The sequence below is a fragment of the Hyla sarda genome, chromosome 10, assembly GCF_029499605.1.
Source record: "Hyla sarda isolate aHylSar1 chromosome 10, aHylSar1.hap1, whole genome shotgun sequence".
NCBI classification, from domain to species: Eukaryota; Metazoa; Chordata; class Amphibia; order Anura; family Hylidae; genus Hyla; species Hyla sarda.
The window spans coordinates 136,287,018-136,301,113 of record NC_079198.1 but is presented as its reverse complement, the minus strand read 5'-3'; the positions used below and the strand labels follow the sequence as shown (position 1 = coordinate 136,301,113).

General features: G+C 45.9%; 1 protein-coding gene across 1 annotated transcript; it reads right to left on the bottom strand.

The window, feature by feature from the left end:
- Positions 1-650: 650 nt before the first annotated feature.
- On the bottom strand, positions 651-12,947 carry LOC130294517 (charged multivesicular body protein 2a-like). Its single transcript, XM_056544441.1, has 5 exons — positions 12,780-12,947; positions 5,401-5,580; positions 5,001-5,106; positions 1,453-1,517; positions 651-1,376 (listed from the first exon to the last, which is right to left on the bottom strand). Exons 1-4 carry the CDS (start codon positions 12,945-12,947, stop codon positions 1,471-1,473), a joined length of 501 nt encoding a protein of 166 aa, XP_056400416.1. The 3' UTR covers positions 651-1,376; positions 1,453-1,470.
- Between the last annotated feature and the right edge of the window lie 1,149 nt (positions 12,948-14,096).

The following is a 14,096-nucleotide window of genomic DNA, read 5'->3' as shown; positions in this document are numbered from 1 at the left end:
CAGATGCTTCCATGATGTCCGTGCAAATAATTGTGACCCGACACAATGGTGAACGTGAACAATTGGCAGGAACTTTATTGAGACATAAAATACAGGGCAGTTCACACAGACGTTAGCATTAGTTTTGTGTTTCCCAACATGAAGACTCGTTTAGGGAATTCTTAGGGTTGACTAACACTAGAATAGTTTCATTCCTGCAGCACTTTGATAATTTTAAGATAATATACTTGTAAACTCTGTGCACAACGATTCCCTATAGCGGGGCGCAGGGCAGAAAGTTCATTGTATGGATGTTACGTGGCATCAGAGCAAAGGTCATCTGACCTGCTTCTTATTCACTTGCATAAAATTCACCGGAATGATCACTTCTTGTATACTGGGAGCTAATAATGAATGCACAGTGTATGCAGTCATACCTGTTATTCCTTAGTCACATGACATAAGTAAACCTTCAAAGCAATTCACATGAGAGTAATACATTTTACATTGGGGTTGGGTTCTGCAGTCCGAGCCCATATACCATTGTTTCCCAACCAGTGTGCCTCCAGCTGTGGCAAAACTACAACTCCCAGCATGCCCGGACAGCCTTCGGCTGTCTGGGCATGCTGGAAGTTGTAGTTTTGCCACACTGGTTTTGAAACACTGCCCTATACAGTCTAACCTCCCCCAAAATTTGCCTGTCTGCCCTGACCATTAAGACTTAGGCAGTGTTCACACGTTGCGTTTTTTCCCCCCAGTATTTGCTCGAGCTTCTGAAATCGCAACAAAAAAAAAAAAAAAAAAATCTCTTACGTTACAGCAACAAATATTCAATATGTGAACAAAGCCCTATCAGACCATATGGAAAGACAATTATCATTATAATGAGGAATTCACAAAAATTCAAAAAAAAATCAAAAATGTTTGCAATTTTGTCAGAATTTTCAAATTTGCTAAAGTCTAGATCAGAATATTTTCACAAATGTATTATACTGACATACAGCTGGGGGAGGGGGGCGTTCACTTTAATAGACCAAATGTAGTCTACTGGTGACTATATTTGGTCTACATTTAAAAAAATATTTTTTTCATTTTTTAATCCAATTTTTTTTCTTTCTACCATCAATTGACCGAAATAAACTCGACCGTTACCATTCATGGTGGTCTCTCTTAGGAAAGTAGGGACACAGAGAGCGGTATAAAGGATTTGGCTCTCAGATGTTTTTGTTTTTTTCTGAATACGGTGACTGTCGCCCTTTGGGTGAATGTGGAGCAGAAAAAGGAACATGAGAAGAAGAACCCGCATGATACAAGGTCTAACACGTTAGCCCTGTGAAGACTGCGCCGCGCTGAGCCACGCTGAGGGCCACGTTGAGAACCTTCAGCAGAGAAAAGCTCTGTAAAGGAGGAAAGAATTGTCATAAGTTTCTAAAGAGAGTCATCAGGGTAGAATAATAGAAGGAGAATACTCACTGCACAGGTCATCATCGATCAGCGTAAGGCCCAACTCATCCAGGATCGGGGAACCCACGACATCACTGCGGAGAGAGACCACAAGTATTAACTCCTTAAGGATGCAACTAGTTTATATTTTTTGCGTTTTTTCATTTTTTTCTTCCGCGCCTTTTAATAGCCTTTGAAACCTCTTTCATTTTCCACCTACAGACTCATATGAGGGCTTGTTTTCTGCGAGACCAGTTGTACTTTGTAAGGACGTTACTAATTTTACAACAATATCTAAGAAGAATTATTTAACTTTTTTTGTTTGTTTGTTTTTTAAGTTGCCTTTCATCTCCTTATTCTTGCTCCTATAACGTTTTAGTGTTTCCATTAACAGAGGGCTCGTTTTTACAGGGGGAGCTATAGTGATTATTGGTTGCATTTTGTCTTACATAGTGTGCAACTTTACTGTTTTTTAACTATGTTCTATGGGAAGTGAGAGGACCAGAAATCAGCAACTCTGGCATAGTTTTGCCATTCACCAGGATAAATTGTATGTAAAGTTTTATTATATTTCAGTAGATTTAATTAAAACAATAGGAAAAGGGGTCAATTTTTTTTTCACTGGGTTTTTAGTTTTTTTTTAGATTGGAATTTTTTTAAATCATTTTTGAATATATTTTTTCTGATATACGATGTTGTGGTGGCCCGGTACAGGAGTTGTACCCCTGTACCCTTGCTGCCCTGTCAGGCAGCCACCCTACAGTGCCCCCTGTGCCCCCTGCACCTCTTCCCCTTCTATATTCACTTGTATATGTGTTATTCAGTGTATTATACCTGAAAAGTGTTATGTCTTTAAGAACAGTTGTCATGTGATTACCCAGTGTCATGTGATTGTAACCCAATGAAGTATCAGTGACCATCTGACCTTAGGGTGACCTATGGGACCCTTCCTAGCCTCCCCCATATAAGCACTGGGAGGAGCTAGCTCACTCTCTTGATTTCCAGTTAAGTCTTGGCTGAGGTCCAGTGCAGTCACGTCCCAGAGGAGGCCTCAAGTCAACCACGCAGCCACAAGTCTACAAGTCCACATCCCCAAGGTACCAGTCAAAGCCTGGTAAGCTACAAACGGGGTACAGTCAGTCTCAGTCAGGTCAGTCAAAGTCAACCTGTCTTCAGTCAGCATGGCCTGCATCAAAATTGTCCCAGTACACTGCAAGTCCCAGCAAGCCCTAGGGTCTCTGAAGTCACAGGTCACCTCCTTGGGCCTGGCTAAGCAGTATAGACTATTCCACATGTCTAACTCAGTAAAGCTGCCGTTGTTCCGTAACTTGGCATCGGAGTCATTATTGCCCCTGTGCCTAGCCCAGGATCCAGCAGTATACCTTCGGGTAGTATTGAGAATGAACCACGCCCTGGCGTCACGAACACAAGAGGTCAATGCCACCTGCCCCTAGGGTAGTTCCATCTACCCTGCATCACACCCTCTACAAAAATGTCACAAAAAAATTAGTTTTTTTTTTTTTTCTCGATTTACACCATTCCCTATATTATAAACCATAATAGTTTTAATAGTTTGGAAATTTTCACTAGCTGCGATACCAAATATATTAAATCTTTTTTTTATTTTTTTTGTTACATTTTTTATTTGTATAAAAATGTATATATATATATATAAGAATAAGGATAAGTTGGCCAGCACATACTGATACCGAAACTACTGCATGGACCTGGCATACACATGCACACTGCTAAGCTGAATATACATAAACAGTAGAATACAGCAGCACACTGCTAGCACAAAGATACAGATAAAACATGAAATGCTATATTGCTACAATGCAAAAAATGCAAAAATTAGGTACTTAGCTCCCAATTTGGCGGTCAAAATAGTTTGGACCATGCCACCACGGTAAGGTGACCTCATTGGGACGGACCCTACACTGTGAATATGCCTCTGTGTAATCGGTTTAACAGGCTTGCAAGGTCTGAGATGTCCAGCACCTTATACAGCACCTAATAGAGATGGGTGGGGTGCAAGAGCCAACATGGAGGTAACCACTCCCCCATATGTATAACAAACAAGGATAAGTTGGCCAGCACATACTGATACAGAAACAACTGCATGGACATAAGCTAAGTACCTCATTTTTGCATTTTTTGCATTGTAGCAATGTAGCATTTCATGTTTTATCTGTATCTTTGTGCTAGCAGTGTGCTGCTGTATTCTACTGTTTATGTGTATTCAGCCTAGCAGCGTGCACCTGTATGCCGGGTCCATGCAGTATTTTCGGTATCAGTAGTGCTGGCCAACTTATTTTTGTTTGTTATACATATGGCGGAGTGGTTACCTCCTTGTTGGCTCTTGCACCCCACCCATCTCTATTAGGTGCTGTATAAGGTGTTGGATGTTGCAGACCTTGCAATGCCTGTTAACTGATTACACAGAGGCATATTCACAGTGTAGGGTCCGTCCCAATGAGGTCACCTTATTGTGGTGGGATGGTCCAAACTATTTGGCTGCCAAATTGTGAGCTAAGTACCTAATTTTAGCATTTTTTGCATTGTAGCAATATAGCATTTCATGTTTAATCTGTATCTTTATGCTAGCAGTGTGCTGCTGTATTCTACTGTTTTTATATATATATATATATATATATATATATATATATATATAGATATATAGATATATATAGATACTTTTTACAAGTCCCCATAGGGGAATAATAAAAGCAGTCAAAGGATTACTTATACTGATCAATGCTATGTTCTTGCACAACATTGATCAGTTAGAATGGTGTGCTGCTAATACAGTTTGCATCAGCAGAGCTAACATGGCCTGCAGAGGAGACCTACTGATTGCCCCCCTGCTATAGCATTGTGTGGGGATGCCGATCAATCACTCCTAACCCCTGACAGCTGTCATTTCTCCTTTTAAATGCTTTTAAAGGGTTAAAGGAAATCTGTCATCAGTGTCACCTGTCGGTACAGACAGGTAGTGCAGGTGACACTGCTGGCAACCATACTTACCTGGTCCCATTCTCTTCTCCGGTTCTCCCGGTATCTTCCTCCGTTTTTTTCGTTTGGAGGCTGTCTTGGAGCATGATGTGGGTCTGTCTTGGAGCTTTCTGACGTCGCCGCTGCTTTTTGTTAGCAGTGGGATGTAAGGAAGCTCTGCCTATGCTCCACGTCGGCCCCAGAATGAAAACAACTGAGAAAGATGGTGGGAGAACCGGAGCTGGGAAAGGGACCAGGTAAGTATGGTTGTCATCAGTGTCCCCTGCAGTACCTATCTGTACCGACAGGTGACACTGATGACAGATTTCCTTTAAAGCATTGGTCTCAAACTGTGGCCCTAAAGATGTTGCAAAACTTCAACTCCCAGCATGCCCGGACAGCCGTTGGCTGTCCGGGCATGCTGGGAGTTAAAGTTTTGCACCACTGATTAAGTCCTCGAATGTAAAGGGTTAATAACTGATTTCCCCCCTGTGATAACATTGTGGGGGGATGCCAATCAATCGCCACAGATCGGAGACCACCGTGCCACACTATAAGACCATGGTAGGACCAGATCTACGTACCCCTTCTCTTCATCATCCTCAATATCCATTGCGTCATGGTGGCGTTCAACATTTCGGACTGTTGTTCAAACTCGTTCATTATCTTCTGGATCTGAGGAAGGTTCAACTGCAAGAAAACACGGGAAAAGTGAAGACAATGGGGGGAGAGTTATCAAAACCTGTCTAGAGGAAAAGTTGCTGAGTTATCCATAGCAACCAATCAGATCGCTTCTTTCCTTTTTAACAAGGCCTCTGCAAAATGAAAGAAGCGATCTGATTGGTTGGGCAACTGGTCAACTTTTCCTCTCCACAGGTTTTGATAAATCTTCCCCAAGGTTCCACAATTTGAATGAACTGGTCTCCAAGGGGGAGATAGATATCTGCCGAACACTAATAAGTGATACACGTGTATGCTCTGTACCTGTCTGCTCATGGCGGCCATGGCTCTGGTCACCCCTTTCATAGCCTGGGCCATGGAGTTTTTACACTTTAGGGTCCGGAGCTTTAGAAACACGGCATGGATGTCTTCTCGCATCAGTCTAAACTTCTTCATGTATCGCCGCGTGCGAAACAGTTCCCTTGCCATAATTTTCCCGGCATCCTGGGAGATAGAAACAGTGTCAGTAATGGAGGTAAGGATAGTCAATGCTTCTTTGGGCCACCAAACCTAGTCTGGGGCTCATAATAGGGCTGAGCTTTATAGGAGGAGCAGCTGATATCATATATGGAGGTAAATGTGTCAAGGCTCTGAACGGTTAACACACATTGCTTTTGTCTAGCCTCTCTACTGAATGGAAGTCATCAGAGTAGCTCAAGTTAAGGATATCCAGGAATAGAAAAACACAGCTAATTTCTTTCAAAAACAGCGCCGTCACGTCTGTCTCCATGTTGGGGGGTGGTCTTACAACTCGGCTCCATTCACTTCAATGGAACTGAGTGGCAGAACCACACACAACCTGGAGACAGACAGGGAGCTGTTTTTGATAGAAAGTAGATCTGTTTTTGATAGAAAGTAGATCTGTTTTTCTATTCATGGATAACCCCTTTAAGGCAAGAGAGAAGCAAGTGGTGTGCAAGGGGGAGAGCAGTATTGGAAAGTGTTAGCCTGAGAGGGGAGGTTGTACAAGGGCCTCAAGGCGCTTTGTCTGGGTACCCAAATGGGAATGATGGGTGTTGTCGTGGAGGCTAACTGGGAATAAAAGGACCATAGGGGATCAGATGGTAATGTCACGTGGCAGGGTGATGCCAAGCGGTAAGATACCTGCAGCAAGAGAAGCCTGAGGCATAAAGTTGTAGAGGAATACAGCTCCAGACACCAACTCCAATCTAAGCCCAACCCGTATAAAGGATTTGTTCCACCATCTTGGAAGTGTTACCTAAGTCTACCAGTAAAGAGAACTTTGGGCTATTTGGTTTCAGGTCATCATTATCTAAGTCTGAGGTCTCAAACTTTGGCCCTCTCGATGTTGCAAAACTTCAACCCCCAGCATGCCCGGACAGCCAATGGCCGTCCGGAAGTACTTGGAGTTGAAGTTTTGCAACATCTAGAGGCAGGGCCGGCGTTAGGGGGGGGGGCAACCTGGGCAGTTGTCCAGGGCCCCCATCCAAAAGGAGGCCCCCTGAACAGCTTTACATCCATACTCACAATACTGAATTTTGCTGTAATTTGCACAAAATCGTGTTAAACCTTGGCATTTTTGCCGCAATTTTGAGCAAATCGCTGCAAAATACAGTATTGTAAGTATGGATGAAAAGTTGTCCGGGCTGCACAGAGTCCTTAGACAGCACACACTTTGGATTTTCTAGGACCTGTGATGACATCATCAGGAGTTTTAGCCTATAGGAGTCATCACAGGTCCTGGAAGATACGTAGTAAGTCTGTCTATGGCAGGGGTAAGCAAGCTTTTGGTAGTGCTGTGCCCAGATTTTTTTTAGAAGATGCTTAGTGTGCCGGCAATATAGGGTGTGGCTTGCTGTGGGTTTGGCTTGCTGTGGGTGGGGTTTGTGGGCTGTGGCTTGTCACAGGGTGGGTTTTTTACAGAATTGTCCCTAAATATTGTTCTCACTGTAAGGACCATTTTTACACCCCACCATAATACAGACCCCAGAATCACCACCCACCATAATACAGACCCCAGAATCACCACCCACCATAATACAGACCCCAGAATCACCACCCACCATAATACAAACCCCAGAATCACCACCCACCATAATAGAGACCCCAGAATCACCACCCACCATAATACAGACCCCAGAATCACCACCCACCATAATACAGACCCCAGAATCACCACCCACCATAATACAGACCCCAGAATCACCACCCACCATAATACAGACCCCAGAATCACCACCCACCATAATGCAGACCCCAGAATCACCACCCACCATAATACAGACCCCAGAATCACCACCCACCATAATACAGAGCCCAGAATCACCACCCACCATAATACAGACCCCAGAATAACCACCCACCATAATACAGAGCCCAGAATCACCACCCACCATAATACAGACCCCAGAATCACCACCCACCAGAATACAGACCCCAGAATCACCACCCACCATCATACAGACCCCAGAATCACCACCCACCATAATACAGACCCCAGAATCACCACCCACCATAATACAGACCTCAGAATCACCAGCCACCATAATACAGACCCCAGAATCACCACCCACCATAATACAGAGCCCAGAATCACCACCCACCTTAATACAGACCCCAGAATCATCACCCACCATAATACAGACCCCAGAGTCATCACCCACCATAATACAGACCCCAGAATCATCACCTACCATAGTGCAGACCCCAGAATCACCACCCACCATAATACAGACCCAAGAATCACCACCCACAATAATACAGACCCCAAAATCATCACCCACCATAATACAGACCCCTGAATCACCACCAACCACAATACAGACCCCAGAATCACCACCCACCATAATACAGACCCCAGAATCACCACCCACCATAATACAGACCCCAGAATCACCACCCACCATAATACAGACCCCAGAATCACCACCCACCATAATACAGACCCCAGAATCACCACCCACCATAATACAGACCCCAGAATCACCACCCACCATAATACAGACCCCAGAATCACCACCCACCATAATACAGACCCCAGAATCACCACCCACCATAATACAGACCCCAGAATCATCACCCACCATAATACAGACTCCAGAATCACCACCCACCATAATACAGACCCCAGAATCACCACCCACCATAATACAGACCCCAGAATCACCACCCACCATAACACAGACCCCAGAATCACCACCCACCATAATACAGACCCCAGAATGATGACCCACCATAATACAGACCCCAGAATCACCACCCACCATAATACAGACCCCAGAATCAGACCCCACCATAATACAGAGCCCAGAATCACCACCCACCATAATACAGACCCCAGAATCACCACCCACCATAATGCAGACCCCAGAATCACCACCCACCATAATACAGATCCCAGAATCACCACCCACCATAATACAGACCCCAGAATCACCACCCACCATAATACAGACCCCAGAATCACCACCCACCATAATACAGACCCCAGAATCACCACTCACCATAATACAGACCCCAGAATCACCACCCACCATAATACAGACCCCAGAAACACCACCCACCATAATACAGACCCCAGAATCACCACCCACCATAATACAGACCACAGAATCATCACCCACCATAATACAGACCCCAGAATCATCACCCACCATAATACAGACCCCAGAATCATCACCCACCATAATGCAGACCCCAGAATCACCACCCACCATAATAAAGACCCCAGAATCACCACCCACCATAATACAGACCCCAGAATCATCACCCACCATAATGCAGACCCCAGAATCAGCACCCACCATAATACAGACCCCAGAATCATGACCCACCATAATACAGACCGCAAAATCACCACCCACCATAACACAGACCCCAGAATCACCACCCACCATAATACAGACCCCAGAATGATGACCCACCATAATACAGACCCCAGAATCACCACCCACCATAATACAGACCCCAGAATCAGACCCCACCATAATACAGAGCCCAGAATCACCACCCACCATAATACAGACCCCAGAATCACCACCCACCATAATACAGACCCCAGAATCACCACCCACCATAATACAGACCCCAGAATCACCACCCACCATAATACAGACCCCAGAATCACCACCCACCATAATACAGACCCCAGAATCACCACCCACCATAATACAGACCCCAGAATCACCACCCACCATAATACAGACCCCAGAATCACCACCCACCATAATACAGACCACAGAATCACCACCCACCATAATACAGACCCCAGAATCACCACCCACCATAATACAGACCCCAGAATCACCACCCACCATAATACAGACCACAGAATCATCACCCACCATAATACAGACCCCAGAATCATCACCCACCATAATACAGACCCCAGAATCATCACCCACCATAATGCAGACCCCAGAATCACCACCCACCATAATACAGACCCCAGAATCACCACCCACCATAATACAGACCCCAAAATCACCACCCACCATAATACAGACCCCAGAATCACCACCCACCACAATACAGACCCCAGAATCACCACCCACCATAATACAGACTCCAGAATCACCACCCACCATTATACAGACCCCAGAATCACCACCCACCATAATACAGACCCCATAATCACCACCCACCATAATACAGACCCCAGAATCACCACCCACCATAATATAGACCCCAGAATCACCACCACCATAATACAGACCCTAGAATCACCACCCACCATAATACAGACCCCAGAATCACCACCCACCATAATACAGACCCCAGAATCACCACCCACCATAATACAGACCCCAGAATCATCACCCACCATAATACAGACCCCAGAATCACCACCCACCATAATACAGACCCCAGAATCACCACCCACCATAATACAGACCCCAGAATCATCACCCACAATAATACAGACCACAGAATCACCACCCACCATAATACAGACCCCAGAATCCCCACCCACCATAATACCGACCCCAGAATCACCACCCACCATAATACAGACCCCAGAATCACCACCCACCATAATACAGATCCCAAAATCACCACCCACCATATTACAGACCCCAGAATCACCACCTACCATAATACAGACCCCAGAATCACCACCCACCATAATACAGACCCCAGAATCACCACCCACCATAATACAGACCCCAGAATCAGTCCCCACCATAATACAGAGCCCAGAATCACCACCCACCATAATACAGACCCCAGAATCACCACCCACCATAATACAGACCCCAGAATCACCACCCACCATAATACAGACCCCAGAATCACCACCCACCATAATACAGACCACAGAATCATCACCCACCATAATACAGACCACAGAATCATCACCCACCATAATACAGACCCCAGAATCATCACCCACCATAATGCAGACCCCAGAATCACCACCCACCATAATACAGACCCCAGAATCACCACCCACCATAATACAGACCCCAAAATCACCACCCACCATAATACAGACCCCAGAATCACCACCCACCACAATACAGACCCCAGAATCACCACCCACCATAATACAGACTCCAGAATCACCACCCACCATTATACAGACCCCAGAATCACCACCCACCATAATACAGACCCCATAATCACCACCCACCATAATACAGACCCCAGAATCACCACCCACCATAATATAGACCCCAGAATCACCACCACCATAATACAGACCCTAGAATCACCACCCACCATAATACAGACCCCAGAATCACCACCCACCATAATACAGACCCCAGAATCACCACCCACCATAATACAGACCCCAGAATCATCACCCACCATAATACAGACCCCAGAATCACCACCCACCATAATACAGACCCCAGAATCACCACCCACCATAATACAGACCCCAGAATCATCACCCACAATAATACAGACCACAGAATCACCACCCACCATAATACAGACCCCAGAATCACCACCCACCATAATACCGACCCCAGAATCACCACCCACCATAATACAGACCCCAGAATCACCACCCACCATAAGACAGATCCCAAAATCACCACCCACCATATTACAGACCCCAGAATCACCACCTACCATAATACAGACCCCAGAATCACCACCCACCATAATACAGACCCCAGAATCACCACCCACCATAATACAGACCCCAGAATCAGTCCCCACCATAATACAGAGCCCAGAATCACCACCCACCATAATACAGACCCAAGAATCAGTCCCCACCATAATACAGACCCAGAATCACCACCCACCATAATACAGACCCCAGAATCATCACCCACCATAATACAGACCCCAGAATCATCAACCACCATAATACAGACCCCAGAATCATCACCCACCATAATGCAGACCCCAGAATCACCACCCACCATAATACAGACCCCAGAATCACCACCCACCATAATACAGACCCCAGAATCAGTCCCCACTATAATACAGAGCCCAGAATCACCACCCACCATAATACAGAGCCCAGAATCACCACCCACCATAATACAGACCCCAGAATAATCACCCACCATAATACAGACCCCAGAATCATCACCCACCATAATACAGACCCCAGAATCATGACCCACCATAATGCAGACCCCAGAATCACCACCCACCATAATACAGACCCCAGAATCACCACCCACCATAATACAGACCCCAAAATCACCACCCACCACAATACAGACCCCAGAATCCCCACCCACCACAATACAGACCCCAGAATCACCACCCACCACAATACAGACTCCAGAATCACCACCCACCATAATACAGACCCCAGAATCACCACCCACCATAATACAGACCCCAGAATCACCACCCACCATAATACAGACCCCAGAATCACCACCCACCATAATACAGACCCCAGAATCACCACCCACCATAATACAGACCCCAGAATCACCACCCACCATAATACAGACCCCAGAATCACCACCCACCATAATACAGACCCCAGAATCACCACCCACCATAATACAGACGCCAGAATCACCACCCACCATAATACAGACCCCAGAATAACCACCCACCATAATACAGACCTCAGAATCACCACCCACCATAATACAGACCCCAGAATCACCACCCACCATAATACAGACCCCAGAATCACCACCCACCATAATAGAGACCCCAGAATCACCACCCACCATAATAGAGACCCCAGAATCACCACCCACCATAATACAGACCCCAGAATCAGCACCCACCATAATACAGACCCCAGAATCAGCACCCACCATAATACAGACCCCAGAATCACCACCCACCGTAATACAGACCCCAGAATCACCACCACCATAATAGAGACCCCAGAATCACCACCCACCATAATACAGACCCCAGAATCAGCACCCACCATAATACAGACCCCAGAATCAGCACCCACCATAATACAGACCCCAGAATCACCACCCACCGTAATACAGACCCCAGAATCACCACCACCGTAATACAGACCCCAGAATCACCACCCACCATAATACAGACCCCAGAATCATACCCCGTCACATTTTGAGACCACCGATCTAAGTGCACCGGCCTCTTCATCGCATCGGCCAAAAGGCGGTATGTTTAGTAGAAGCCATAGTGACCCAAACCATACCAAGCCTCACCCCCCCCCCCCCCCCCCCACCAGTTCCTTCATCTCCATCTTGCTGCTGCACACTCACCATTTTCCCCTCTTTTGCCATCTTCTTGATGTTGCAAATGATCTTCTTCTCTTGCTGCTCCAGTTTCTGCCTCTCTCGGTCCAGCTCCCTCATGGCCCGGGTGAGGGCTCGCTGGTTCTCCCTCAGAATCTCCTTGGAGGTTTTCTGGCGACCAAATAGAAAATCCATCGTTGCGTCTTAGATCTGATGGGATGAAGTTAAAACTGTGTAGGTGACAGAGAAGGCAGCTTATATAAGGGATGTCCCCTTCACCAATGGATTTTCCCTGAACGGAGATGAGACCGGTGACTCCAGTTTCTTCAGCAGTTTCGAAAGTGCGGTAGACAAGGCTTCCTTGTTCCCAAAAAACAAAATAGATACCACAGTTAACCAAACCAAACATGGGGACTAGTGGACTATGTTTGGTCTATTAACCACTTCCTTATGTATGTTTGTCAAATATCAGGTCAGTGATAAAGGAGGCGACTCAATCAGTACACAGTATATAACCCCCTAGACCAGTGTTTCCCAAAACGATAACTCCCAGCAATGGGGGGGCGGGGGGGGGGGGATTTTGTTTTTACGCAGAGCATTTTACAGTAAAAACGACATGTTCTCTTTATTCAGCAGGTCTATTAGATTAAAATGATCCCCATAGTTTCCTTATTATTGTACGGCTTAACCTGCGGGATACTCACCGCTATCACAGCGTCTAATGCATTAAATCATACAGCACATGCCAGCTATCTAGCTAGATCGTGGGGGTCCCATGAGCTAAAATGGCGGATCGCCGAGTCACTGATGCAGCCTGGCCTGGCCAGGTTGTATCATTGGAGCGCCAATCACACTGCACAATGCTATGCAAAAGGCATAGCATTATACAGTTAATGCAATCTAATGATTGCATATTATGTGTCCTTTATGGGGATTTAAAGGTGTACTCCGCTGCTAAACATGTTATAACATGTCTGATTGCGGGGGTCCGGTATAATGAAGAAATCTGTGTCCCTGTAGCGGAATGTGACCCTCCACACAGGGACACCCTTTTCTGCTTTACAGCCAACTCCCTCTCACTCCCAAATCCCCAACCCTAATCCTAACCTATAATCCTAACCCCATCCCTAATCCTAACCCCTAACCCTAATCCTGACCTATAATCCTAACCCTAACCCCTAATCCTAATCTTAACCCTAATCCTAACCCATAACAGCAATCAGCACTGAGAAGGGCTAAGAGTGTTGAGCTCAGGAGCTCAGATCACATTCAGCTACGGGTCACAGGTTTTTTTTCACGTTACCAATCACTGAGGTCTCCCCTGCGATCTCTGCCGCGGCTACC

What these genes read in the sequence shown, in the direction of transcription:
- LOC130294517 (XM_056544441.1), bottom strand. Translation starts at nt 12,947, where the DNA reads ATGGATTTTCTATTTGGTCGCCAGAAAACCTCCAAGGAGATTCTGAGG. An exon ending in TGGCAAAAGAGGGGAAAATG is followed by an intron (nt 5,581 to 12,779) that starts GTGAGTGTGCAG and finishes TCTATCTCCCAG; the next exon opens with GATGCCGGGAAAATTATGGC. An exon ending in TGGCCGCCATGAGCAGACAG is followed by an intron (nt 5,107 to 5,400) that starts GTACAGAGCATA and finishes GTTTTCTTGCAG; the next exon opens with TTGAACCTTCCTCAGATCCA.